General features: G+C 51.4%; 3 protein-coding genes across 9 annotated transcripts; all 3 read left to right on the forward strand.

Moving 5' to 3' along the window:
* Nucleotides 1–182: 182 nt before the first annotated feature.
* On the forward strand, nucleotides 183–3,266 carry LOC125985804 (TNFAIP3-interacting protein 3). Of its 2 annotated transcripts, XM_049748952.2 has the most exons (8): nucleotides 183–746; nucleotides 1,127–1,181; nucleotides 1,433–1,498; nucleotides 1,751–1,840; nucleotides 2,142–2,258; nucleotides 2,360–2,437; nucleotides 2,512–2,637; nucleotides 2,748–3,266. In XM_049748952.2, exons 2-8 carry the CDS (start codon nucleotides 1,140–1,142, stop codon nucleotides 2,850–2,852), a joined length of 624 nt encoding a protein of 207 aa, XP_049604909.1. In that variant the 5' UTR covers nucleotides 183–746; nucleotides 1,127–1,139; the 3' UTR covers nucleotides 2,853–3,266. The 2 variants fall into 2 exon arrangements, with proteins under 2 accessions (XP_049604909.1, XP_049604908.1); XM_049748951.2 differs by lacking the exon at nucleotides 183–746 and having other exon boundaries at nucleotides 858–1,181.
* Nucleotides 3,267–9,691: 6,425 nt separating this feature from the next.
* Nucleotides 9,692–25,378, forward strand: LOC125985782 (rho GTPase-activating protein 21). 2 transcript variants are annotated; one of them, XM_049748883.2, is made up of 25 exons: nucleotides 9,693–10,174; nucleotides 14,970–15,149; nucleotides 15,461–15,482; nucleotides 15,555–15,647; nucleotides 15,706–15,784; nucleotides 15,856–15,910; nucleotides 16,107–16,130; nucleotides 16,622–18,326; nucleotides 18,566–18,688; nucleotides 18,755–18,857; nucleotides 18,926–18,962; nucleotides 19,025–19,144; nucleotides 19,397–19,702; nucleotides 19,772–19,836; nucleotides 19,906–20,057; nucleotides 20,139–20,281; nucleotides 20,352–20,510; nucleotides 20,588–20,666; nucleotides 20,731–20,804; nucleotides 20,878–20,967; nucleotides 21,038–21,163; nucleotides 21,235–21,279; nucleotides 21,419–21,524; nucleotides 22,883–22,914; nucleotides 23,041–25,378. In XM_049748883.2, exons 1-25 carry the CDS (start codon nucleotides 10,091–10,093, stop codon nucleotides 24,376–24,378), a joined length of 5,340 nt encoding a protein of 1,779 aa, XP_049604840.1. In that variant the 5' UTR covers nucleotides 9,693–10,090; the 3' UTR covers nucleotides 24,379–25,378. The 2 variants fall into 2 exon arrangements, with proteins under 2 accessions (XP_049604841.1, XP_049604840.1); XM_049748884.2 differs by lacking the exon at nucleotides 16,107–16,130 and having other exon boundaries at nucleotides 9,692–10,174.
* Nucleotides 25,379–25,603: 225 nt separating this feature from the next.
* Nucleotides 25,604–27,896, forward strand: apodb (apolipoprotein Db). 5 transcript variants are annotated; one of them, XM_049748954.1, is made up of 5 exons: nucleotides 25,604–25,771; nucleotides 26,211–26,322; nucleotides 26,386–26,507; nucleotides 26,625–26,710; nucleotides 27,394–27,896. In XM_049748954.1, exons 1-5 carry the CDS (start codon nucleotides 25,761–25,763, stop codon nucleotides 27,624–27,626), a joined length of 564 nt encoding a protein of 187 aa, XP_049604911.1. In that variant the 5' UTR covers nucleotides 25,604–25,760; the 3' UTR covers nucleotides 27,627–27,896. The 5 variants fall into 5 exon arrangements, with proteins under 5 accessions (XP_049604911.1, XP_049604912.1, XP_049604913.1 ...); XM_049748955.2 differs by having other exon boundaries at nucleotides 25,611–25,771; nucleotides 26,164–26,322; XM_049748956.2 differs by having other exon boundaries at nucleotides 25,622–25,771; nucleotides 26,206–26,322.
* The last annotated feature ends 33 nt before the right edge of the window (nucleotides 27,897–27,929 follow it).

A 27,929-nucleotide genomic window follows, 5' to 3' on the forward strand; every position in this document is an offset into this window, starting at 1 on the left:
CCCAAATAAATGTATGAGCACCTCATATTATATACAGTAAAAGCTACAAACAAACTGACAAATAACTCGTTTTCAAATCAGACAAATAAAAACTGGTCAAATATTTAAAAAAAAAAGATATTAATATTAATATATTAAGGCCACATTAAATGATGTGGTGGGCCGTATCTGGCCCCCGGGCCTTAAGTTTGACACCTGTGCCCTACAGTATCAGCGACCCAACATTTTGGCTTTCTTCTTGTCGATTGTCAGCCCGCTGCGGGTTTCCCCCCGACGCTCTTAGCTGCCTTCCTGGAATGAATGGACGGGGCTCGGTGACTCACACAGCGTCTTACAGCACAAGATTGCGAAAGATGACGAGCTCGTGTGATTTTGTCAAAATTCAAGAGCACAATGTGTTCTCTAGCCGGGAAACGTAGAAGCGCGACACTCGGGAAGTCACAGACATGACCAAAATCACATGTTTGATTTGTAGCAGGATGACTTGTAGAGTTGAAAGTGAAAAAAAAATTCTTATTTGACGAACCAATAAAACCCCTTGGAGGAGCATTTTTTTTCTGCAGTGGAGAGTTTCTATCTGCGTCACGATTCGATTGGTGCCATAAAAGTGACGTTTATGACTGGCTCTTTGTACTTTCCTCCACAAAGTGGGTCAACAGCGTGTGCGCGCATACGTGCGCGCGCATGCACGTTTTCCTCCGTTTATAAGGCAAAAGGTGTGTGTGCACGTGAGATCGTCATTATTGGTGAGCATTTCCTTTTCTTATCAAATCTTTCTTTTCTATCGCGGTGCCACACTGGATTTATTGAACATCCACGAACTGTTTTTTTTTTTTTCAATCTCAATGTCAAACACTACTTGATTTATACATCGATATCATGAAATTTTAAGACGAACAAATCAAATTGATTTGTCCGATAAGGAGGATTCCGTTTCCAAACCCCAAATGCTGTGAGTCATGTCATACATGATGTCAACGTGCTTTTTGTGTGTGGCGCTTTTCCCGTAAAGCCTCTCAAAGGCAACCCTCAAGAGTGTGAAAAGAGGAAGTCCTAGGGTTCATTAAGTCACATTTCAACGCTTCCTTCTGCAGTCAAATATATTCTTGTTCTTTTGTCGAACCAGGACTCCATCCAACATGCAAGCGCAGATTTCCATTCTGGAGAAGCAGCGGCAAGAGGTGAGGAAAAAGATCGTGTGCTGTGGTTCCGTCAGAAACTGCACAATAATTTTATTTTGCATTTTAATTTTTTATTTGTAATTTGTATATGATAGTGATGATTCAAATATTTTCTCATTTTCACGGCACTTATTCCCGTTTGAATATAATCGTTATATTATAATCTAATACGATTTCTTTCTTGAATGATATTGGTGGAAAAAGTAGTGCCTCGGGGTTGATGAGGATCTCCTTGTTTGTTTTCCCCTCAGCTGCTGACCATCAATGAGAAATGGGCAAAAGAGTACAACATCATGGTGGCCTTCTACCAACAGAAGGTAAATCGTTTTTTAGCAAATAGCAAGTCATTTAAGCATAAACAATCTTAGCTCACTTCATTTTCTTTATTTATTATTACGATTTATATACACATCAAGATGTATTGTGTAAGCGCTTTTTATTTATTTAAGCAAAGCCATTTGAATAAATTCAATCCCAATTTGTTATGATTAAATGTTTTAACAGGATGGTTGAATGATGTTTGAGCATTATTAAACAAAGATCATTATTATCAATTTGATTTTTGACAGCTTCTGAGTCTCCGGGTATCGCGACGAGATCACAGCGACGTTGTGAAAGAGACATATCAAACAAAACCATGCAAGAGAGAAAAACTTCAGGTAAATATATGAATTTCTGTGTCGTGTGCACATTCACTTGCTTTTTCGAACAAATGCTCCCAAATTAAACGCTTTAAAACTCAACTGACGCAGTGTGGCTCACGTGAAGCCACTCAATTCAATAGAACGTGAGGATGGCGCTCTCTAGTGGACAAAAATAAGACCTGCATCTTATCTGCATTTATTTTTGTCGTGTTATATACACAAAGCCTTAACATAATTACAAATGTAGATGACGGAGTCTTTTATTCAACAATTCAACAATATAAATTTTAAAATATCTATTTTTAATTTATTATAGCCTGTCAACTCTGAACTCCACAAAGCTGTGACGGAAGCCGAAGAACTGCGGGCGCACAACCACGTTCTGACAAAAAAGGGTCAGCAACAGCTGGAGGAGATCAGCCGGCTCAATAAAGTGAGTCCAAAGTTTTCATTTCAAAACGTGCTTTGCCATGATTTTCTTTTTATTTGTAAAATGACTCCTGGAATCATGGTTGCTTTGCTTGCCCCCCAAAGGCTCTTGAGGAGAGACTCCATCCGTTTCAGACATTCGAGGAGAGTCGTGGATCTGCAGAGGACCTCTGGAAACATCAGGTTAGCTTTTGTCATCATCAGATTGCATTCACGTGTGCGTATTTGTGCCTTAACACGCTTGTTTCCTTGTCCAGGCGGAGGTGTTCAAGGAGGACTTCCTGAAGGAGCGAGGAGACAGGGAGAAGCTCCAGTACAAATACGTCGAGCTGCAGAAGAAGCTTAGCAAAGCCCGAGATGAGCTGCACCGGCTTAAATCACAGGTGCTCACAATTCATTCATGAAATGGCAAAGTTTCTGATCTGCACAAAAATGGCTGGACATGTCTGTGTGTGAGTTGTAGTTTTTGGCATTGAATGACTTCATTGTTTAGGCCACTTGGACCCGCATCCTGCACCCCGTGGTAGACTGCACTTGCAAGACGACCGCAGCCCCGCCAGCGTCCCAAAGGAGACGGCCCCCAACGAGAGACAACTGAAACCGGACATCTTTTTGCAAATCATCAGCCTCTCAGAGTCCTGAGACAGGTGGCCCAAATGGCCTTCAGTGAGGATTTGTGGCGCCCTCTAGTGACGCTGGACGTGAATTGCATTTGCGAAAATGTCCAACGCAATATTCCATCCATTTTCTGTACCGCTTTGTCCCCACGGGGGTCGCGGGTGGGCTGGAGCCTATCCCAGCGGTTATTGGGCAGTAGGCGGGGGGCACCCTGAACCGGTTGCCAGCCAATCACAGGGCACACAGAGACGAACGACAATATTGTCAAACTGAACTGTTCCACTTCAAATATAGCTTCGACTAAACATGTACGTTTTGTCAGCTTGTTCGAGCAAGCTGTCAAGCACACAATGTACATTTTTTAATAACCTCAAATAAAGACATTTTTCTTCTACCTCAGAAGCAGTCCTCCCTCTCCTTTGGGCAATGGTAAATTGCTCTCGCGTTCTCCACTGGCAATATTTACGACCCCCGCCCCTAAACAAAATTGGCCGGAAAGAGGCTTTCTATTTGTCATATCGCTGTGAGGGAAGTTGGCAATTTAGCGCCCCCTTCAGGTTCAGGCCGGGCGGACTAGCCTGAGGCGAGTGAGGAGTTTCCGGGTTAACGCAACTCAATCAATCCTCTTGTTAACGGTGCGTTCTTCGAAGCTTGACTGCTTTAGGTCACACATCCTGAAATTTCAATTATTACTTTAATCTATTTTATTCGCAAAGGTAATAGTCGGGACCCTGCGCAAAGGCCAAAGCAGACCAGACAGCTTCAAAACCCGAGGTTATGTCATGCATGTCATTCATGTCTCTGCCGCTAGATGTCAGGCTTTCTCTTGTTTTCACTGGGTGGAGGCCTGTGGTGTTAGGGGAGGAGGACTGACGTCAGACTCATGCTTGTTACTCCAGCGTCTGACTAAAATGTCCACAAGATGACCACAACCATAAACTCCGTGGTAGTTTAAATCAAACGAGTCATTAAATACCGGGTCTCGCCTTAATGTTGTCATTGCATACCTGGTCGCAATCTTTGGCCCCTCTGAATGACAACAGTGACGTCTAGTGGTTGTAATAAGCATTTTGGCCCCTACACTATATACATTAGGGAAATAAAGTCATGTTGATGCTGGAAAAATCACATGAAGAGCAAGAGGAAAACTGTGTCACTCAAATACTGCCACTACTGTCCACGAAAAAGGGAAGCCCTGAGCATATAACCACTTACGTCCTCTGCTGGGCGGAGTATATGCCATGGGGCTTTTTCGCAGGAGGGTTACCAGTGTGGAATGTCAGGCCTCATTATCAGTCCAGCACAAGCATCCTCCCTTATCTGCTCTTTTTCTAAACAAACACTCCGCCAAATTCATATCCGTGCGTGCATGCATGCGTGGCTTGAAAACTGCATCAACTCATACATTGACGAGGAGACGGTCAACAATGTCATTTTCCCGTAAATGACACCTCAGAGGTGGCGTTTTTTGGGAGTCACCGTCAGTCAAAGGCGAACCCCGCCCCTCCCAAGTGGGTTGGGGCTTTTCTAATGTGGGATGACATCACTCCCCCCCCCCTTTTTTTTTTCTTTCTCCTTTCAGCATATCTGTGTCATCAGCAAGACCGGCAAGCAGAAGTACAAGATTTGACTCAACATCTCGTTGGGGGAAAGAATTCTGCAGAAAGGTGACAAAATACACATCTTTGAATGTACACATCAGCCATCACTGTGTGAGCAACGAAAACGCCAAAGAAAAAGCAGAGCGGCTGAGGCTGTTGGTGGCAGATGGCGAGAGATTATTCAAGTTGGCACCATCCAGAGGTCTGACTCAGAGAAAACACACACACACACACACACATGATGTGCTTGTTCCGTTGTGACTCTGTGCAGGCGCCTTCCAATCTGATCCAATCGGGCAACACTGCAGGATTGTGTTTCAAAGTCCATGTTTTCAACACCCTCATCATTCTGTATTTTCAAGCATTTTATAAAATGCATGCTCAAATGTGTGTGTGGGGCTCTTTCCAGGGCCACGCTTCCCCCAGAACAGAACGATGGAAGAACAGATACTTTTTCTTTCCATACTCGACATATTTCATGGAATACAAATGAACACCAACATGGATGGCGTTCTGCACGATGCCTTTATCATCAACCCGAAGAAAGGAAGCTGAAAACGTGCCCTCCCTTCAGTCCCTTGACACCAAGATGGCGCCATATGTGATGTGGCTTCAGCTCGAGTGCACAAAAGCCTGGCCCTCCGTCTCTGGATTCATAAGAGGTAGGTGAAAAATGCACAATGAGGCCAGCCCGCCCTCCAGGTTGCCGCCATTGCGCGCTTTCCTTTCTTGTTATTTTCAGCTCCGGAAAGTCATCCGAAACGAGCTGCCGCGTGACTGCGTTTGGAGAGATCATTACATTCCTACTTTGGCTCCAAACTTAAGAGTGTGAGCGATAAGAAAAAAAGGCCAAAAGTCTCACGGCCTTATCACCAAACATCAAACTGCAGCTAAGGGTTGGGGGGGGGGGGGGGGGGGGGGGGGGCAAGATAAGTGAATCATACCTTATGATCTCTCCCAACACGGCCTAATGATGGCGGGCAAACTGTTTTGTGCAGCCTTGCCGTGTTTGGCATCACTTGCTGAACATTGGCGGGGTGCTCACAGGGTTTTAAGTTGTCCATTGTCTAAAAACGGGGTCCCTTTTTAGACAATAGTGCTCCAGCCCCCCTGAAACTGAGGGCAGCCGTGCGGGTCAAAGGAGGTCCTATTGTCCCGCCGTCTATTGAGGAGCCTGCAAACGAAACACTGTCAGCCTTTGTTATGGTCGACATCAGCTGCGTGCAGCACCCCCTCCTCCTGCCTCCACCGCACCCGTACCACACCCCACCACCAACAGCCTTTTTTGTTTTTGGCTCCCTGGAGTCCCTTACGGCCGCTGTGCCCTACATGTCACCGATATAAAATAAAGTTGCACTTGGTAATGGCTGGGCAACATGCACAGGCTGTCTCCATTTGCTCCTTTAGCACTTTAAAACAACCATTGAGCACATTACATCTAATTTGTGACACTATAACAAAGAGGATGAGAACAGATCATTGACCAATAAGCTAGTCAACAAATCAAGTCATACAAACACAAGCTCAGTAGACATGGGAGCACCATCGAATAGTGTCGCAAGTTGCCATGGGTCAATGTTGTTGTGGTACCTTCTGCTCTTAATAGCAACTATTATGTAACACGGCGTCCGATTGGCTTGTCGTACAACTTCCAAATTTAAACTGGTCACTCGATTGGCCGCCATCAAGTGAGGGGCGGGGTAAAAGGCGGGGCTTCATCAAGCCAGTTGTCCAGCTCTGCACAGATGGTCGCGCAGCCAACTGGGAACTTGCTGGAATACTCGTCTCGCTCCGTGTTTTAATTGTTATCATTGTCGTCTTATCGTTTTTAATGATCGGTTAGGGCTGGAGATGAATGAACAGCGGAGGTTCCGTTCTGGCCGGGTCGCCGTCAGGAATGCGTGCCCGCCGAGGGGCGTCTCTCGCTGCTCGAGCCTCCGCTTTTTCTCCAGCCGAGCAGGGAGCGAGCCGCTCCAGCGGGCCGCGGCCGCCGCAGGGGCTCCGCTGGCGGGCTGAGCGCCTGGCAGACGACGCTCTGCTCTCCGGAGCCACCGCCGACTGAACATGGACCGAAAGCTCTGCGTCCGCAGACCGTCACCTGGCCCTCGTTCTCTGGATTCATAAAAGGTATGCTCGCTAGCCTTGTTTTGGAAAGGTTGCTTTTTGTCGCCATGTGGATCAAGCACAGCATCGTGACGTGCCGTCCTCCCATTTGTGTTAGTTTGGTGGAGAAATGTCATCCATCCGTCCGTCCCATTTGAAATAACCACGCAAATATCGGCATCGCTACAAAGCGGCACTGTGCAAGGTTAACCGTGACGTAAATGTCACTCCTCTTGCTCGTACTGCCTTTGGATGCTCACGGGCATGCATTTGCAAATTGCCCATCCTACCAGATGGCTTAATGCCAACGATATCTGCCCATCTTCACGGATCATGTCTGCACACTTTATGCCAACATAATCTGCCCATCTTCACGCACCATGTCTGCACACTTTATGGAAACGAAATCTGCCCATCTTCACGCATCATGTCTGCACACTTTAAGCCAATGAAATATGCCCTTATTCACATATCATGCCTGCATACTAAACGCTTCGTGTGGTTGAAAATAAAATCACAGAATTTGTGGTTTCACGGTGCCCCGAGTCCCATTGGCGAATACTTGACTTCTTATAAGTGTCCAAGTGAGGTCATCAAAACCTAAAAAAAAAAAAAAGCCCGCTTAACATACATAATCACACTGTCGTCGTCATGTTTTGGAATTCCATGTTGGAGTTCTCACATGTGCACTGTTCCTGTTCAGAGTCACACCTCTACCGGACATGAGGAAGGAGGAGGGCGTGGATTCCGTTTTTTCTTTTTGGCCTTTTTCACCCATCCGAGCTCCATGCGGCCCCCCACGGACTTGTCCCACCTGAGTGTTTTGACGTGAAAATGATGTCGGCGCGCGGGAGCGAGGAGCGTCGACTCCGAGATGCGCCGTGCAAGGTAGGTCACTCGAGTGGTGAGAGAGAAAGAGAGAGTGAAAGAGCAATAAGTTGTTGATTTCTCGCAGCTTAAGTGTCATCCACGTGAGCCCAATCGCACTGAGTTCGCATTTATTCCCTCCTGCCCCTCCACACACACAATCGCAGCATTCTCATTCCTGGGGAATGCAAAGGCACAGAGCTCACCAGCGTGTGATGCGGCTCGTGTGTCCGGGTTGAGCGGGTTCGTCCCTTCCCTTCCCTCGCCTCGCCTTCCCTTTCCTCCATGACAACTGTTTAAGAGCAAAAAAGAGCAGCACAAAGAGACGTTTATGCTCCTGCCGCTAATCTTCCTTCAGTCGGAAGCCTTTGTGCTTCTGCGCGCCGACCCGACCCGAGCGCTTACATCGTTGCAATCATGGTGGCTCTGCAGCTCGGACCCACCGCGTGTCGTCACAGGTCAGTGGCGCTGCCATGTTTTGGATTATCGTCAGCAAATGGAATCAAGCGGCCGCGGATGCGTGCGTGCTTGCATCGTAATCCTCTTACTCGGCCGGGCAATAAGGCCTTAAAATAAAATCTCAGGGTTTTTTTTCCCCGTCAAGAAAAAATGCAAATGTAGTTCTTGAAGTCAAATGTTTGAGCTAGACTTGTGAGACTCTGGTGGTCGGGATTTGAATCCAAAGTGCGGCCTTGTCGTCTCGGGACTCAATATTTCTTCACTCGCTAAGTATTTGTTAGCATATGGAGTCAAAATGCAAAAAAACGTTCCGCATTTTAACAATGTAAATAAATAGATGGCAGCAAGTGCAATGCCGTGACATCATCACGTTGTTTACGTTGAAGCTGTCAAGGTTCACTGAGCGCCCCCTGTCCCCCCACCCTTCCTTAATGACACATCCCGGGCGGGATAAAGCGCCCCTCCCATCGCGCCTCATTAATGGAGAAGGGGCGTCGTCTTGAAAGGCCCCTCCCCTCCCCGCTTTTGCATCACACACAGCGACCGCCACCCGAGCTGTGAAAACGCTGCGGACCTCGTAACGCACAGGAAAAGTATTTGGATGGAAGAAAGCAGATTGTTGTTGTTTGGATGAAGGTCACACGTTGTGGTGAAGCCCGAAAATAGGCCTGATGGAGTTGAGAGAGCGTGGCAAGCAAAGACTCTCCTCTTCCATCCTCATGAGGACGGAGGGTGGCGCGTTGCTCTAATTTGAGCTCAGCCGGCCCGATAACCTCGTTCCCTTGCCCTTCTTTTCCCGCCTATTCCTTTTGATGGTTCTATATTTAGCGCGCATCAAGATGGAAGCTGGCTTCCTTCTGTGCGCACGGTCACGTGACTTCCACATGTCGGCTGATCCTACCTCCCGACCCTTTGAGTGTTTTATGTGTGACATTTAGCCAAGCACGTGTGTGACTTTGTTGTTGGCGGAGCCTTATGTAAGCGGCTGAAAAAAAAAAAAAAAAAAAAAAAACGCCACGTCTGTGCAAGCTTTGCAGCGACTGGCAGCAATCCACATGATTGCCTGACGCTGTCATCGCTGGAAGTCAGCGGCGCTTTTTGCCTGATTTTTGTCAGTGATTTGCTTTGGCCATTTTATGCTTCTCTGCAAAAAATTAAAAACAAAAAAATAAAAGCCTTCATCTCCCAGGCAAGAAATTGAATCTTCAGGTTCGTTTTCGCTCTTCCTGCCTTGACGTCACATGTACATGAGCGTCATTGATGTCTGTTGAAATGAATGAAGATCTTGAAGAGCCCCTGGGGCCTGCTCCCAACTGCTCATTGGTGGCAAGCATTTCCTGAAGATGCCCAATCGCAACCATCTGGGTGTTGTTGCGCTGTCTCAAAGGGAGCAACCGGGAACGTAAACAGTATTTACTGGCCCACGCAGTCTCTTCCAACCACCCGCGTCACTCAGGTCTTCTTCCTCTGTTCCATGAAGAAATCCAGGGAGCCGCAGCCAAATTGTCTGTTTTTGCTTCATTGCTACTATTTTTTCTGCAATCACACCCGCGACCCCCGTGTGGACAAGCGGTATAGAAGATGGATGGATGGATGGATGCTACAGTTTTTTTTTCCCACCCAGCTCTTTAATTGTTTTTTTTTTCTACGCTGTCAGCACCTCCACAATCACTTTATACTTTGCCATCAACCACAGCTTCTCTGACATTTTAGGAGGTTCGATGCCAGGGGTGTACTGCACCACCTCAATCAATCACTTTGCTGGTTTCCGGGAGGGAGGGAGTGAGGGAGGAGCTTATAAGTCCAGCCCAGGTGAAGTCCTGCATTGCGGCCGCGAGCTGCTGCTGCTGCTGCTTCTGCTGCTGCTGCAGAGATCAGCACAACCGAGTAGCGCAAATGCAGCCTGGCTCTCGCTGGTGTCGCGGGGGTCGCATGACGATGTGTCAGCCGTGTTCCCGGAGACAAATTGACAGCACGTTCCCTCCCGGGGGAGGGGCTTTGGAATATGCCTCGGAATCATTAACGTGCGCTAATTGACGCGCCTCTCGCCGGAGATGCCGCCCTCGGCCGCCGGCTCTAGAGATGCCGCGCTCACCCGCCGGCCGCCTGTCGGTGTGGCTCGGCCAGGCAGCGACTCCAAGCTGAAGACCGGCGTCAGGGCTGATCAGCTTCTTCTGAGGAAGGCAAGATGTCGCATATGAATGTTCTGGACTGCATGCTCAGCAACAAGTGGAGTCTGGTCTGCGATCTCTACTGTGCCTGGAACGGTCAGGTAAGGTAGGACGGTGGCGTCCGCACGTGACGCTGACTCTGCCTCCCAGGGCTTTCCGGCAATGGCATCCCTCGTATCTGCGGTTGTATTAATAGCCGGTATTCATTGAGCGATGCGGCAAGTGGAAACTGTGGCGTGCCTGGCATGCTGACCTCCCAGTGTCCCCTTGCGTGCCTGCCTGCCGCTGTCTCCGGGGACCACTAACAAAATCTGCCTTGTTATTTGCTGCAATATCTTTGACTCGATTCCAACGGGAATGCTCTTTTGGCGCAGTTTGACTTCCGTTTGAACCGATAACGTGGCCCAAATGCACATTGGGCAGCTGTGCTTGAGTCAGTGGAGCGGGTCAGGTCATCCGCTCACTGACCCATTAGGGATCCCGGCTCCGACCATCTTTTGTAGAAATGTCTTTGGTGTCTTGTGAAGAACACAAAAGTCCCAAAGAGGTCAATTTCCAAATATTGCATGGGATGAGTAGTGAGTGTAGTCGTCACATCCAGGGTTTTGTTTGTCACTCACAAGTAATCTCCTCTGTGCTCTTTTGGTCCTTTGGATTGGAGACTCAGACAGGCGAGCCATTGTAGCCTTTTTTTGGGCCCACAAATGAGCCGCTAAGAAAGGCCCGTCGGCCGTGCCGCTCCCGGCCAGCCCTGATTCAATTTAGGCAGAATTCTTTCCGTGGAACTGATGGGGCTCTTGTTTTTCGCCCGGGTCAACTGCTGTCTGAGGTGCTGAAGACGGCCTTGTTTACAAACGAACACCTTTTTTTGTTTTTGTCTCGGATGAGTTGCACCACCTCATCATCCAAAGGCCGCGCCCAATTCAATTGTGAATTTGTGAACGCAAGATTCCAATCCTGGAACGCATTTTGTCATTGGAAAGCCTTGAAGGGGCAGATGCATCAACTTGGCCGTCCAGTGTGCCTTTCCTGCGCGCTCTCCTTCCGTCTCATTTCTCCTTTGTGGAGCAGCATTCCAGAGTGTTGGCCCGCACGATCGCTCCGAGCATTAGCATATGAAAGCGGTCCAGTGGCTGTGAAAAGAGAAAAGGAAAGCAAGGGGAGAAGCGTCATCAAACTGGCAACACGCTCGCCAGAAGAATGTTGGCCGGCCTCTTGGGAGCACATGTGGGCATGTTGACGCCTTTTGTCACCGTGGTAACGCCACAGACGGATGCTTCTTCTGTCATTGAGCAGCAAGAAGAAATCTGGCGGCGGCGAGCGTCCCTTTGGTGCAATGCAGACGTTGCTGGCTCAAAGTGTTGCCGCCTTAAAGCGCGACGAGCTCCTCCTCTGCCCAACCCCCGACTGTCAGAAGAGGCTTCTTTGGACGTCCTTGACACCAATTGCTATCTTGGATAGCATCTTGTGGGGAAAGCCCAAGAAAGGCAAATATGTGAGCTTTGGCGCCCGTGCACGGTGATTCTTGTTGATTCTCGTTTGCTGCTCTTCTAACACAAATGACATCCATCTGTTTCTCCCCGGCCTTACTTTTAAAAAAGAAAAGCTCGGCCATGCCAAAGACAAACGCAGAGTGGCTCACCAGTGTTGATTGGGGGAGGGGGGGGCAAAGGAGACCCTTGTGTCAAGAAGGGGGGGAAGAGATGCAGCCGAGAAGGAAAAGATGAGGCGTTGTAATTGTTTCCAGCTGGTTCCGGGTGTGGCCGCTGTACGCTTCAAGTCTCTGACCCAACAGCCAATTTTTTTTATTTTTTTTATTGCATTGGCTCATGAAAATATGCCCAATAATGGCCATTTCATCTATTTTCCAAAAGGGCTCTGGGTGGGTGGCTGCTTAAAATGTCAGGATGGACGGACCAGTGTTTTTGTCAAAGCTCGCTATTAGCGCAAGGAAGGAAACGAGAAAAATATTTCAGCTTATCGTTTGGGTTTTGGGTTTTCTCGGTCTTCGGCCCTCCGATTGGCTGGAACGGCTTTGCTTCAAGCGCTATCCCGCACACCTGAGCGCTCGCAAATCAGATCTCTGATTGTGAGGTGATTGCTGCAGCTAAACACGTGCACGAATTGGGAGGCCACGTTATTCCCGACATTCCAGCGTGCGTATCTCACGGCGAGCCCCAACTGCTTTCAATCAGTCGGCTCTCCAGATGGGCCTGGGCTTTGGGCGGGACTGCGACAGAGGGGAGCAGGCTGACTCAGTGCTTGTCGACATACTTGCGCCATTCTTCTCCGTGCTCAGCCCACCCGATTGCGTCACCTTCCTTCTCGGACCACTCGCCACCACGCGTGTGCTGTATTTATTTGCGAAGCGCTCCGATGTTTTTTTTTACTGGCTGACATTTTCCACGGGGGCTCGTGTTTTGGAAAGACCGCTGTGTCCGCACTACAGGACGTGCTTTTTACAGCCCGATGAAAGAAAACAGCAATTGAGGCCAATGTTGCCATTTCGTGAAAGCTCAGTCATTGCACCCGTACCATTTACGTAAAGAAGCTAGCAGGTTAGCTTCCCGAAGAGACTAGCCGTATACTTTTAATCGCCGCTTCTACTACGTTCTAATCCCATCTTCAAGTGCCATCTCTCCTGCAGGTGCCCGAGTGAAAACAAATGGCGTCCGTCCACATGCTCAAGTAGTTATGTCCGCCGCTGGGTCATTAAAGGCGGCCGTAGCAGATTAGAATGGGATTGGGCGCAGCGACAAGCGTCGACATCCGCCAAACGCTCTTGCTCGCCCCCTCCCTCCTCCCTTTCAGTCAACGGCACGACGAGACCATCTGTCGCTCAATCTGGATGCTCACACGTCGACCTCGGCAGACCTCTTCGCGTCTCTTCTGCCACCGCCCATCAACTTGAACCCTGTCTCCAGGAACTGTTGCGTGTTTACACGTCTTGCCGCCGGCCCTCGGTTGCATAACGGCCTTCCGCTGCGAGAGAGCACGGGGCCGAAAAGAAAAAGCAGAGATTGTTCTTCTCGCCCCGAGTCAGACGTTAAGACGCGCGACTCAATGAATGCTATGATCCGAGCAAGATGTCCCAAGTCTGATGACCGGACGGAAGACGTTGAGCACGGCCGGGGCGCTGCGACTCACTTTCCACGAGGTGACGTTACCACTCAGCTGAAAGACGACATTGTTTTCCTGCCCCGCCCCGAATCAAACTCGCGTCTCTCTGTCCGTCTTGTCTGCCGCGAGGTGAAAAGGTGAAAGCGCCCAAGCCACATGTTCTCTCGAGGGGTGGCGGATTATCTGTTATTTTTCACCATCAAAATATTTTCATCCCCAGAGGTGTTTGTCGGTTTAGCGTTGCTTTCCAGTTTCTATTCCAAGACTCTCAACCCCCCTCCCCTCCCCTCCCGTAGATGCCTCGCAACCACTTCTTCAACACCATCATTATGTTGTAGCACGAAGGGCGCGTCCCGCAGCAAAGAACTTTTCCCAACTAACCGCAGATCAGTTGGCGGCAGCGAATCTGACACGCGAGCTGATCCTCGGCCCGTGGACGTACGACTCTCCCTAAAATGGGAGCCGCGCGCCTTCTATCGGGAATGCCCGACGTGGCGCTCGTGAATATTTCAAGTGCCGTCATGTGTATTTTTAGAAATGGCAATCATCTCTCGTGTCCTGCCTGAATTTCAAATGGCCGCCGTGACACAGTGGCGATTTCCGGAATGGGCTCGCAGCGGCGCTATTTTGGCTCTTGTAAAGTTGTTGAATCGGGGGTTTGTCTGTTCCAGATGTGGGCGGCATCTCATGGAAGGTAAATCCTGGCCCTGTTTGTCGCTTTTTTTTTTTCAACTGTGGATCTCGCGAATGCGTGCGAGGTTACTTTTTTAACCCTCTGCGTTGTTTTTGGCTGGACGGTCAACCCAAAGCTCGCCGCAGCCACACTGAGGGGAAATCCCCTGGATTTCTTTCCCCGCCCGGATATGGGATGCGGCTCATCTGCTCTCGGCGCCGTGGACAGGAGGCAGCTTTTTGGGTACATGAGAGGGTCTCATTCATCAAATGGACCGGCTCACTTTGCCCAAAACAGGTGTTACTTTGTTCAACCAAAAACTGCCCAACAGCGGCATCACACGGGCGTCAGCAGTCGGCCCGACGGTTCCTCTTGTTTGTCGCCGGCGCATTTTCTCACTTGTTTGAGAGCCAGGCGGGAGTTTCCTACCACAAGACTGGAGCTCATCACGTGTTTGGCATCTGAACTTGGCTTGAGATTGTCCTAAAATTGTCAAATGCGCTTGTAAAAATAGAAACAGCATGTGGTGTTGTGAATGCAGCAGCTCCAAAATGGGGCCCTTCAAATTCCTCATGTCTTTTCCATAAGCAATGTCCTTGCACTGTATCGGGCTCGATGCGCTGAGCAGATTGTGCTAACCAAACTGTGCCAGGGGAACATTCCACCCCTGGGCTTCCCGTTGTTGCCGCTGATGTTCTGGCCCCGATCCAAATAGGGCGCCGCTGTTGACGACCGTGTGATCAGTCACTGTTGGCATCTTTCCCTCGTGTTCGCAGGTTTGGAAAGGAACAGTGTGGCGAGAGGAATGACGTCGGCCCCTCAAACCCAAATACCGTTGGCTCATGATGTTGTTTTCGACACAATTTTGCGTGTGGCCTGCTCACGGCATGCCAGACATTCCTCGCTCGTCAAGCTCAAGAGTCCAATTTGAGTGCCCGAATGACACAAAGAACGCCGTCTGTTGGCGTGTTTTTGCGGACGCTTGGTACCGAGTTGCCACAAAATACTGCCAAACTTACGTCTGGACTATGTTTAGCTCAGGTCAGAAGAAGACTGGTCAATAAGTTTGCAGTGGGAAAATGTCTGGGTTTTTTTTCTTCCAGAAGGATGGGCCCGACCGGAGCGAGACCTCGGCTGCGGGCTCTCTCGGGACGGAGGTGGAGCCGTTCTCCTGGCCCGGGCCCAAGACGCTGTGTCTGCGCCGCACCTCGCAAGGCTTCGGCTTCACTCTGCGCCACTTCATCGTCTACCCGCCCGAGTCGGCCGTGCACAACTCCTTCAAGGTAACGACTTTTGAGTGACAACCGCCTCCAGGTCCGAGGAAATCGAGTCGTTAGCATGTGACGGTGGGGCTCAATTGATTTTATTGTCGACGCTTGCGTTGCCGCACGCTGAGTCTGAAGTTGTGGTCTTTTATGTGAGGGAGTTGTTAGCGCTAGCATTCCGCTGAGTCAGATGAAAATTAGCCAATGAAAGAAATGCCTGCGTTGCTCTGCCTTAACTTTTACTATGATGTTGGTCTGTGCCATTTTTTTGGGGGGAGAGGGGAGTTTGCATGACATCATCAAATACACACTTGTGGTTTCTTGTCTAGGATGAAGACAACGGCAGCCGAGGTGAGTGTGAAAACAACTGAGGCCTTTGCAGCTGAGTTCAAACGGGGGTCACGCTCGCTGTCTGCTTGGCAGGGAGGCGGCGAAGTCGCCTGGAGCCCATGGACACCATTTTCGTCAAGCAAGTGAAGGACGGCGGCCCCGCGCACGGAGCCGGACTCTGCACAGGTGCTCGAACGCGTGTGTAGATTGTGGTGACGCGGTGGCTGATGCATTTTCCCTGCAGGCGATCGCATCGTGAAGGTGAATGGCCAGAGCATCATCGGCAAGACGTACTCGCAGGTCATCGCCCTGATCCAGAACAGGTGAGCCCGATCGAGGCGCCGCTGCGGCCGCCACGCACGTTCCTCTTCTCACGCCGTTTGCTTGGATGCAGCGATGCCTCGCTGGAGCTCTGTGTGATGCCAAAGGACGAGGACATTCTTCAGCTGGTAAAAAATCTCTTCCCTTCCAAATCCAGCGGGATACGAAAAGAGATGTTTGTCACGACCAGTTGTGTTATTGGGGGGGGAGGGGCTTGGCGGCATGCTCGGTCTCTGTCGTCTTTTTTCCTTCAGCACAAAGTGGTGTCTTTGTGCTTGGCTGTCAACTTCGTTTCACACCTCTTTGTCCTTTTTCCGCCTGCAGTTTTCCAGGGACATCACCGCTCTGGTAAGATGGCAACTTTGCTACTTACCGGCTTTTTCTCCCGCCTTGCTTGAGTCATTGCGGCGCTGTAAAAGGGTGGGGCACATTTCATGCCTCTTTAAAGAGGGAAAGCAGCCAGCGGCCGACCTCACGCCGCTCGCTGTCTGCCCCTGAGAGCCATCCACTTGGGTCCCTTTGAGGTGGAGACGTTTGAACCAGATAGCGCTCGAGGTCATTATGTTGCAGGCATGTTGACAAAGATGGCGCGTGCTCAAAAGAGGCGACCAGCATGCGCTCACTCCCGTTGTTGTCATTGTCGCGAGCTGCTTTGCGGGATGGCATGTCCGAGTCTATTAGCCGCCTTCCGAGGTCGTCGTGTGTCAGCCAAACGTCTGGCTGGCCAATTCTTCATATGTGAAGCTTCTGCGAATCGGGTGTTCCACACGCTTTGAAAAAAACCATCATCGGTGGTGGCAGCTGTGAGGACACACTTTGTCCCATATGTTGTCTTGCAGGCGTATTCTCAGGACGCGTACCTGAAAGGAAACGCGGCGTACAGCGGCAATGCCCACAACATCCCCCAACCGCCCCCCATATGCTACCCTCGGGTGGAGATCAAGGTGACGGAGGCAAGTGACGGAGGTGACGCCTCGCACCGAAAGGAGAAGAACTACCGAGTGGAAATGCCGCCGCAGACGACGACGGTCTGCGTTTGTCATGACAAGTCGCCCGTGTGCCTGGCTCGGGCGGGCCCCGACCTCAGGCCTGAGGAGAACCCACGCCGTGCTTCCACCGAAGCGTCTTCTCCGCCTGTGGCGTCTTCTCCGCCTCTGGTGTCTTCTCCACCTCTGGCGTCTTCTCCACCTCTGGCGTCTTCTCCACCTCTGGCGTCTTCTCCACCTCTGGCGACTTCGCCGCTGCAGCGTCCCGCGGAGGCCCCCGTGCGCCGCCCGAGCCATCCCGACAGCCCGAGCTCCCTCACCGCTGCTTCGCCGGGCAAGCTACTAGGCGACGCCGACCGTCGCACCCCCTCGGCCGCGTCCTCGCCCTCCCCTCACCAGAACATTGACTGGAGGACTTACACCACCTACAAGGACTACATTGATGCCAAGAGGCTCCACACGTATGGCTGCCGCACCATCCAGGAGCGTTTGGACAGTTTACGCGCCGCCGCCGACCCGGGCTCCGGCTCCGTCTACACTCAGCAGCGCTCATCGTCTGCGTGTCGTCCAAGAGGCTCGAGCGCCTCTCAGGTCCGGTGGAGGAGCGCATCGACGGAGCGAGGGCCCAACGGCGGGACCCACGCCACTCCGTTGCGAAGCGCTTCTCAGGAAAGGCTAGGCCGGTCAGAGCCGAGCAGGAATTGGCCTCGGAGCGCTTCCCAAGACGCGCTGCCGTTCTGCGGCGAAGCTCGTGTGCTCGACCGGCTGGGCCAGAAGGCCACCGGGCAAAGGGGCTCCTTCGCCACGGAGCGGACGGCTTTGGAGGACCGTCTTCTGCTTTGCCAAGGGGAGGAAGCCAGAGCCAGCAGGCAGGGGGCGGCCCAAAGAGCTCTCGCCGGGCGCGACGCAAACGGATTATCAAACTCTTCTTTGGCGGATCGAATGTCTGGCAAACCTCCGTTAAGGACAGACGGCAACCTTTTGAGGTTAAAACCTGTTCAAAATGCCATGGTGGAGCCCTTAGCCGCCACCAAAACCACAGACTCGCTCAAAGACCAAAGAGCTGGTATCAGCGGAAACCATGCGGGCTACCCATCACCCCTGCAGCGGGAGCTCCGGACTCGGGCCGACAGTTTGAAGATGGAGAGCGGGTGGGAAGCCACTTTGGTGGCGAGGTCTTCATCTTGCTCGGGTCCCTCGTGTCAAGCGGCCACGCAGCGGCTGACGCAAAGCGGCACCGTCCTGTCTGCCGACATAAACGGAGACGCGGGTCAAAAGCCAAAGGCTTTAGTACGGACTAACGGCACGCAAGGACGCGACGCAACGGCGGTCATCCTGAGAAAGGAGAAAAACTGTGGAGCTTCTCGACCGCACCCTCCGTCCCGCCTCTTTGCTGTTTGTGATGAGCGAGGCGCCAAGCCGCCGCCGTTACTGAAGGCCGCCTCTGTTGACGCGGTGACGTGTTGGACCGATGGCCGCTGCAGGAGGCCTGGGGCCGGCCGACTCAAGGGTGGCTCCCAAAACCTGGACGACTCCCTGGACTCCATCCCGTTTATAGGTAAGAGCCTCCGTCGTGTAGCGCACAGGACTCAGCCATTTTGGCTACCGCTTTGCTTCGCCGTTTGCCACCTCTCATCACAAATCACGCTGATTCACAAGTAGAGTCGTCTGAGATTACCGAACGCACTTGAACTCAACCTGGCATCCTTAAATGTGTCCTCTGGTCATCCATCAACAACCAGTCGGGACAGATCCTTGATTGAGTCTTGAAGGACGAGTTTGTGTGTGTGTCTTCAGATGAGCCGTCCAGCCCCAGCTTGGATCTGGACACAATCAACATTCCGGCCTCAGCTGTCATCTCGGCGACGCCCATCAAGGCCACGTCACCCCCCATGCGTCGACACATGTCACACGACCACGGTATTGGCACCACCCGCAAAACGGTGACTTGAGCCCAATGGCAACGTTTACTTTTCTCTTTCTCAGATTCCCTCCGGCTCACCGTCATCGAGTCGGACTCCGGCGGTAAAACGGAGCGCTCGTTATCGTACGACGAAGGCTTGGATAACTACCGGGAAGATGGCACAGGGTGAGTGTGATGAGGAAGAAAAAAAAAAAAGCTTCCTGCTCACTGTTGTCCAATTTTTGCTGATATAGGAGATCCTTGATAACCGGGCTCAAAGGCCTCAAGAAGGTGAGGCCGTCTCATCCGCCGTCGCCAGTGAGCAAAGGTGGACATTTTGTTTTTCACCGCAGGCGATGGACAGGTCTTCGCAAGATTCCGGATCTAGGAGGGATTCGTCATCGGATGTCTTCTGCGACACCACCCGGGAGGGTCTGCTGCATTTCAAGCAGCTGAATAACGACAAGGGCAAGGTACCTTAGCATTGATGCCACGTTCCTTCCCAAGCTTCAACCGAGTTTTGCTCGCCACATCTCTCCTGCTAGAGCTCAGTGGCGCCAGTGGCTCAATGTGGTACTACACTGAAGCTCCACAACTGCTAGTTAGCATTTGTGGGTGTATCTATCTGGATTGTTTGTACGATGAATTGTTGGGGTGTAGCACACGAAATATGAGCATGGGAAGAGCTCCATCTCCGCCGACACTTTCCGACTCTTTTGTGGCAGCGTGTGAGCGGCGGCGGTGGCGCACGCTCCTGGAAGCAGATGTACGCCGTGCTGCGGGGTCACCATCTCTGCCTGTACAAGGACAAGAAGGACAGGCGGGCGCACGGCGAGTGGCGCACGGGCGACGAGCTGCCGCCCATCAGCGTGCGGGCCTGCCTCGTCGACATCTCCTACAGCGACACCAAGCGCAAGAACGTGCTGCGCCTCACTACATCCGACTGCGAGTACCTCCTCCAGGCTGAGGACCGTGAGGACATGCTGGCCTGGATCCAAGTCATCCAGGAGAGCGGCGACCTGGACGAGGAGGTGAGAACCACACGGCGACGGGCATTTCCCTCCGCTTGCCACCGAGTTAAAGCTTTTTTGTCCTTTTAGAACGCAGCCTTCACCAGCCATGACCTCATCAGCCAGAAGATCCGGGAGTACAACACCTTGATGAGGTAAGAAACCGGGGTGGGGAGGGGGAGTTCAGGGTGCGAGCTCTCCTGGGATCTTTGTCTGGTCCTCAGCCCAACGGGCAGCAAGCCGGAGCCGTCGCCCCGGTCGTCTCGGCAGTCGCTGAGCATCCGCCACACCCTGCTGGGGGGCAAAGGAGGAGACAGCAAAACTCCCTCTCCGCATTCGCCCAAGCCCGAGCTGGAGAAGATCGTGATGCACAAAGGTCAGCCGAGCAGGAGGCCGCACCAAGCCGTCGTTGCTGCGTCTTTTCTTGGAGTGTGTTCATACTGCCCCTCCCTCGCAGATGACACCAGCCCCCCCAGAGACAAAGCCACGTGGCGGAAGGGTATCCCGGGCCTGATGAGGAAACCTTTTGAGAGGAAACCATCTCCCGGCGTGACGTTCGGAGTGAGACTGGAAGACTGTCCGCCTGCACGCAACAACAAGGTCTCTTGTGCATTGCTGCAAGATCTTCCTTTTACAGCCAACCTAAACATCTGAAAAATGTCCGCCTTAGTTTGTGCCGCTGATCGTGGAGGTGTGCTGCGAGCTGGTGGAGGAGCGAGGCCTGGAGTACACGGGCATCTACAGAGTGCCCGGCAACAACGCAGCCATCTCAAGCATGCAGGAGGAGCTCAACAACAAGGGCATGAGCGACGTCCATCTCCAGGACCATGTGCGTGCTTGCGTTGCTCCGTCACGCTGTAAGTTGGCCTGGTTTCAGCTCAGCACATCAATGTGGGCTTTTTGCAGAAATGGCGCGATCTCAACGTGATCAGCAGCTTGCTCAAGTCGTTCTTCCGGAAGCTGCCCGAGCCTCTCTTCACCAACGGTATTGCGCTTTTGTCTCCTCGCAAGTTTTTTGGAAGTGACTTATCGGCCATGTGACCCCGCAGACAGCTACGCTGACTTTATTGAGGCCAACAGAATAGAAGAACCCGTGGAGAGGCTCAAAGTGATCAAGAGGCTGGTAGGTGGTTTGCTTACCTGCACGCTGGGCAACCGCCTTGCCGTCGTTTTGAACGACTTGGGTCTCCTTTCAGCTTCACCAGCTGCCTGATCATCACTACGAAACCCTCAAGTTCCTCTCGGCTCACCTGAAAACGGTGGCGGACAACTCAGAGAAGAACAAGGCGCGCCTTTTTGCCTCTTCCTTTTCTTCTCAGGCGCAGCCGCTCGCTAATACCGTTACTATCCTTGTAGATGGAACCCAGGAACCTGGCCATCGTGTTCGGTCCCACCCTGGTGCGGACCACCGAGGACAACATGACCAACATGGTCACGCACATGCCCGACCAGTACAAAATAGTCGAGACTCTCATTCAGAATGTGAGTGAAAAAAAAATGATGTTTTTGTTCCATTTTGCGCAATCCCAATTTTTGCTTTTACCGTTTTCCAGTACGACTGGTTCTTCACCGAAGGAGGCCACGCAGACCCCGTGGTGGTGAGCATCTCTCATTTTGATCCGTTCAGTGTGGCAGTGGTCGGATTCCAGACTCCGAATTTTTTTGTGGTTCTTTCAGGAGCACGCCACAACTTTTGTTTCTAAACTTTGCAAGCTGTTGACTTGTGTTTCCCCGCAGAGGGTTTTGCAGGGGGAGAGCGCGGTGGAGTCGCAGCCGGTCCCCAACATCGACCACCTGCTCACCAACATCGGTCGCACGGGCACGTCGCAGGGCGAAGTATCGGGTAAGCGCGCCGCCTGGGCGCCAACCGCTGAAGCTTTTCTCTCCGATGGCTCCGCCGGCGGCGTAGAGCGGCGCTTCCCAACCGTCGCGGCAAGCGGCCCGGTTTCCATTTGTTGCAAAATGGACACCTCCGGTTACCTAATCACATTTGCAATAGCACGAAATTGACTTGTTTGCTGGCTTCTTGCCTCGGTGAAGGTTGGGAAATGTCGTGGCCGCATACTCGCATTTGGCTTTCGGTTTACTCGCGTCTGACGGAGGCGAGAAGCGATAAATTGCGGCTTGATTTCTTTCGTTCTGCTGCTGCCGCCGCTGCTGCTGCCGCCGCCGCCACTGCTGTGTCTAACGTTGTTTGCAGTGTTCCCAGTCCAAAGGCCTCCTCTCAATCCCTCTGTCTCTACTAGTGAGGCTCTGTCGGGTGTCCTAAAGGCTTTGCCGCCATTCACACATACTGATCTTGACACAGGCCAAGTGGGCGGAGTCTATCACGCCGCGATGTCACTGATGGACTCTATAATGTCCGTGATGGACAACTGGAACTGTAGGAAGAAGGAGGATTGTTGCCCCCGCTGTAGCTGCCTAGTCTGCCGGAACCCGCGGTTCTTTTAAGAAAAAAGGGTAACAAAAAAAAATGAGAGGACCCCCCCCAAAAAAACCAAAGCACGCAGCTACACGGTACAGTACGGCGCCCCCTGTGGTGGCTTTTCTGTCAGCATCTGGCCACTACGACTGTCTGAAAAAGGCTCTCCGCTGTCTCTCCTCACTGTTTCATAGCTGGCCCGCGCGGGAGATGCCACGGTACGGTCTCGCCTGTCCTACCATCATCTCTACTGCAGGGGGCGCAGAGGGGCAGAGTACATAATACGTACATAAGCCACGTTAGGGGGAGGCACCCGACACGTTGCGTCTCGTGCAGCGTCCTCTCGTCGTAGGTCGAGCCCCTCTGGTCGAGCCCCTCTGTGACCCCGCCCGCACATCACTTCACTCTTGTCATGGCAGCCACTCGTGTGCATTGTTTTGTGTGAGCATTACCCAAAGCAGGGCATAGAAGGGAGAATCAAGAAGTGTGAATGATTCCGCTCTGAAAACACTCACTCCCGGCTGCTTGTGTCCATTTTGCACGGCACACACGTCTGTCCCACGCTTCACACCTTTACGTGCTCAAATTTGACTCAGCAGAGGGCGCTGTTTCCTCTCTCTGTCCCGCTTTTCGGCAGTGTCCAGCATGGCGCGTGCGTGCTCGCGCTTGTGTCTCACGCTACCGTGCGCGCTCATCCCGCCATCAACATGCTTCTCCTCTTCCACCACAATACAACCTGCCCTCCTAATGTACGTTTGTTGTTTTCCTGTCTTCCACAGATTCTCCCACCAGTGACTCGGCCAAGTCCAAGGTGAGTGTAGGGAGACAGCAAGCACAAACAAGTGAAGAGAATTTCCGCCTTGATGGAAATACAAAGGTCACAGAGATGCTCCTTGCTTCCAGAACCCTTTCCTATCGCGTGTTTTTATGTGCGCAGGGTTCCTGGGGCTCGGGGAAGGAGCAGTGTGGCCGAGAGCTCCTGGTCTCCTCCATCTTTGCCGCAGCCAGTCGCAAAAGAAAAAAGTCCAAGGAGAAAGTGCAGCCCAGCAGCTCTGATGATGACCCGGATGCCGTTTTCCCCAAGAAGGAACTTCCGGGGCAGAAGGGGGACCCGGAGGAGAACGCCCTCAGCAGCGCCAAGGCCAAAGCGGGCACCAGGAAGGATCAACAGAATGATAGAAGCGCTGAGCCCACGCCCAAAGCCAAGAGGGATCCCTCCCCGGACGTCAGTGGTCGAGGTGTCCCTCAGGGAAAAGCCTCCTCCGACCCTCCGTCATCGTACCTCGGCACCCTCGACTCCGGCACGTCGTCCGAGCCAAAAGCGCCGACCGCCGGAGCCTCTGTTGAGGTGGACGTGAGCTCCATCACCTCGGACTACTCCACCACGTCGTCCGTCACCTTCCTAACCGGCGCCGAGTCCCTGGCGTTGAGCCCCGAGCTGCAGGGCGGCGAGGAGGCGGACGACGAACGCAGCGAGCTGGTCAGCGAGGGCCGGCCCATGGAGACGGACAGCGAGAGCGACTTCCCACTCTTTGTGTTGAGCGCCGCCAACCAGTCCACACCCTGCCCCGAGAAGAACGGCGAGGGTGGCAGAACCAAGATGGAGGGGCGGCGGCTCTTCCCCACTCAGAAGATGATGGAGTGCGACACGCTGTCTCGTCGCCGGTCCCTGCGGAGTAAGACGGACAGCAAGACGGACAGCGAGTCGTCGGCGGGCGGAGAGGCCCGGGCAGAGGCCTCCTCGCGCCTGGCGCGGGTCCTGGAGGTGATGAAGAAGGGGCGGTCCACCGGCAGCCTCAGCTCGTCGTCCCGCAGCGAGTCGGAGCGCTCGGAGCCCGACGCGTGGCACCTCAAGATCACCGAGCGCCTCAAGTTCCGGCTGCGCTCCTCCTCAGACGACGTGTGCCACCCCAAGAGCCGCGCCCCCGACGTCAGACGAAAGAACATCCGCCGGCGCCACACCATGGGCGGACAAAGGGACTTCGAGCTCGTCCACGACTGGCGAGAGCAAGGCGGCGCCGACCGGACGGCTGACCTGTCGCTGTCGGACCGCCTGAAACCCAGACGGGCCTCGCAGGACTTCAGCATCCGCGACTGGCTCGGCGGGGATCGTGGCCGAAAGGGCCAAAATGGGCCACCGCCGAACACTGAGGTGGTGCCCGATGGTGCCCCCGAAAACGTGGTGGCCACCAACGGCAAAAGCGGTGACGACGCACATCCTCACAAACTGTCGGAGACGCAGGTGGTGTGCTCGCGCTTCTACCAGTACCTTTGACCCGTGCCCCCCCCCCCCAATACCTGGATAAATGTGCAAAGGTGCACTCTCAGCTGCACAGTAGTTTTGTTGTGTAAATAACATGTACAGCTGCCATGATTGTGATGGCAAACTTCACTAATCGCTAGCCAGACTGGAACTTTCTGCTGCATGTGCGCACCCACCCCAATTTATTCTGTTATTTTTACCCCCCCTCAAAACGAATGTACAACTCTCATACTTGGACAATGTACCGAGTTCCTCCACTATTCACAAGAAATATATTTTTAATTGCCTATACTTGCCACAAGATGTCCAAATGAGTTTGTCTCAGCTCTCACAGAAAACCAGCCACCAGATGGCTCCAGAGTAAGGCTTGCTTTGGCCATTTTTTGCTAAAAAAGAAAATGCGTAGAAAAAGAAAAGATTTTTAAACGACCACGATGCGGGGATCCATTGTCCATGTGCTTGAAGACACATTATGTGGACATAAGTACTGGGACCTCTCAATCAAGTGGCTAAACTGGAGCCTTAATTCCAAATCAGAAGCAAAAAATTATCATAACTTTGGTCACATGGTACAAGCGGGGCGGGGCGCGTGTTGTGGGAATGTCTCTGTTTTTACCTCACATACGCAACAGCCAGAGATTAGTTAGCCAAATATATTCAAATTTTAACAAATAAAATGAAATGTAACAATGATGACAGAGTACGAGGATGCAATATTTTTGCGTATGGTCCTTTTTTTTCTATTTCCAATCTCTGTCCAGTTATTGTCCCAAACAGACATCAGGTCAATGTATGTTGTTGTCCTCCCAAAAGTGCCTCTTTTTTCCCCGTTTTGTAACTTTCTATAAAAAGTTGTTTATCAGAAGGAATTTGAGACAGGTTAAGCTCTTTTTATTTCTTCGTTCGGAATGTTTCTCCAGAAACATGAAGCAGTCGCATGTGTCTCGTCAGCACAAACGCTAGTGCAATGTCCCCCTCGAAGAACACTGGAAATAAATCATTACTATGATGAGTCTTTTTGTCTCTTTTTACTACTCAGCTTGTGAATGTACCCCGAAACAAATTACCGACTGATACATTCACTCTAAATAGAAAAGAAAACAGTCTTGTATAGTGTGTATATAATAAATATAAACTCGTTTATTTCCCAAAACGGAATTTTACTGACACCTAGTGGCAGACGCGGGAATAACACTTGTGTATTACGTATTGTCTTTGTTTGCATCGTCCTCCAATAAATTCCATTTGCGGCAAACCGAAGGAGACGCTCCTCCGGACGTCCAATCAGCGTCGACTATTGATGTGACGTCTCTTCCAGGCAATTGCTTAAGTTAAGTAACTTAAGTCACCACCATTCGGAAGAGGAGAAAGCGTTCAGGCTGGAGGGTCCGCTGATGCCATCAAGGTAATTTCCTCTCACCCGCTGCGCTGATGTTTTTTTGAAAAGCTATATTAATTGTGTAACAGTGTGTCTGCACATTTTCAATACTTTGAAACAAATGCAAACACATGTACGTAATTCAAATCCAGAGCTTGAAAATACTGAAGAGTATATATATAATAGAGGTCTTGAAAAAAGTCTTGATTGTAAATATACTGTAGTTTTGTGAACAACAAATTGTGTTATTGAATGGTGGAACACAACTTGCTCAACCTGCTCAACTAGTTGTTGGAGAAGCACACATTGTTGTTTGCGAAATACAATGCGCTATCTCAGATTTCTAAATATGCGATAAGAAGTTATGTGAAGTGTAAAGCAGGTTGGCAACGTTCCACCTGATCCTTTTGGTGTGAAAGGGCAGCCGGTTTCTACCCATCTCATTTTCTGTACCTTTGGAGAGAAGCATGTTGGCGTTGTGTGCCCTGGTGTTGTGGCCGCTTCTGACCTCGGCGCAGACATACCGCTGGGGGCCCTGCCCCACCCCCAAGGTGCAGCCCAACTTCAACCTCCAGCAGGTAAGCCAGATGAGGTCACGTTTCTCCCCCGGCCGTCGTTAAACCCGCTCTTGTCCTCCTCAGTATTTGGGCAGGTGGTACGAGATCGCCAAGCTGCCCGCCAGCTTTGAGAGGGGCAAGTGCATCGAGGCCAACTACTCCATACGACCAGACGGAACCATCCGAGTGCTCAACTCGCAGTTCTAGTGAGTCCAGACTTTACGAAATACCTGTCCAAAGGTTTCCATGGAGTCAACTTGTCAAATCTTCTGGTGTGTGATGTTACACTCATCCAATGAGGAATCACTTCTCTGTGTTTGTAGTAAAGACAAGGTGCGTAAAGCGGAGGGGACAGCGGTGGTGCCCGACTTGAGAGAAGCGGCCCAAATTGGAGTCAGCTTCTCCTACTGTAAGTCCTTTCTCAAGGTTACACACCCGAGCAACGTCAATCATTATAGCCATGACGAAAGACAATGGAGGCAAACAATCGGCATCTTTGACAAAGCTTGGCAAGGCGTAATCGGGCCCGCGAGTCCCTCAGCGGCTTCTCGCTTAAGTGGATCCCACGCGGACATCATCACATTCTTTCACGCTGACCTTATGATAGGGAGAGTTTGGATTTTCAGTGTTTTGCCGCATTGTAGTCATAGTTACCCTCGGAGGGCCATTATGACTGTCAACGCCTTATATTATTTACAGTACAGCTTCCATGAAAAATTAATGAATAACTAGTTTTGAAAGCAGAGACTCGTAAAAACTGTTCAAATAGTTTAAAAAGATTAATAAGAAATTGCTAGCAATATCTCTATTTTTAAGAATAAGTGAAGACAATTTGTAATTTTAGTCATGACACAATGCAAAATGTGTCTTTATCGGCCACATAAAATAATGTGGCGGGCCGTATCTGGCCCCCGGGCCTTGAGTTTGACACGGTGGTTTAGGCGGACGGGAGTAGAAAGAAAACTTTTTTTGCACTCATGGGGTTACTGTGATGGTTGATTGAAATTTTAGCTTTTCGGACTGAGGCGCTAGCCCCCGACCGGGTTACTGAATCGGTTTAATGCTCATGCTGGTGTCAACCTCTGTTTGCAGTCACCCCCTACAGTCCATACTGGATCCTGAGCACTGACTACAGCAGCGTGGCCGTGGTCTACTCATGCACCGACATCCTGCGCCTATTCCACGTGGAGTACGCTTGGATCCTGGGCCGCTCGCGATTCTTGCCCTCGGAGACCGTGCGCTACGCTCAGGACTTGCTCTTGACTGAGGGTGTGGACCTCTTTCGCATGACCGCTACCGATCAGACAGGTTGCAAGGACGACTAGCGCCTCGTCGCTACATGCTAGCTTAATCAGTGATCTGAGAAGGCTTTTCGCCGTGGGATTACATGTACCCATTCTTTCCGAATATGAAGAATGCTCGTTTGTCGTTGGTCAGCCATGACAACTTTAAGCTATCTGCTATCTGCTAGTATATTTAAAACGCATTGAGCTGCTGATTGACAAAAAGGGGGAAATCAAATAATCATTGAATCATAATGTTTCTAATCATATATGTGTTACTTGTGATTAGAATAAAGACTGTTGTGAGAAATATATGTTTGACTTTTTATGGAAGATGATAGAGAT

This window comes from Syngnathus scovelli, chromosome 18 (genome assembly GCF_024217435.2).
Source record: "Syngnathus scovelli strain Florida chromosome 18, RoL_Ssco_1.2, whole genome shotgun sequence".
NCBI lineage: Eukaryota > Metazoa > Chordata > Actinopteri > Syngnathiformes > Syngnathidae > Syngnathus > Syngnathus scovelli.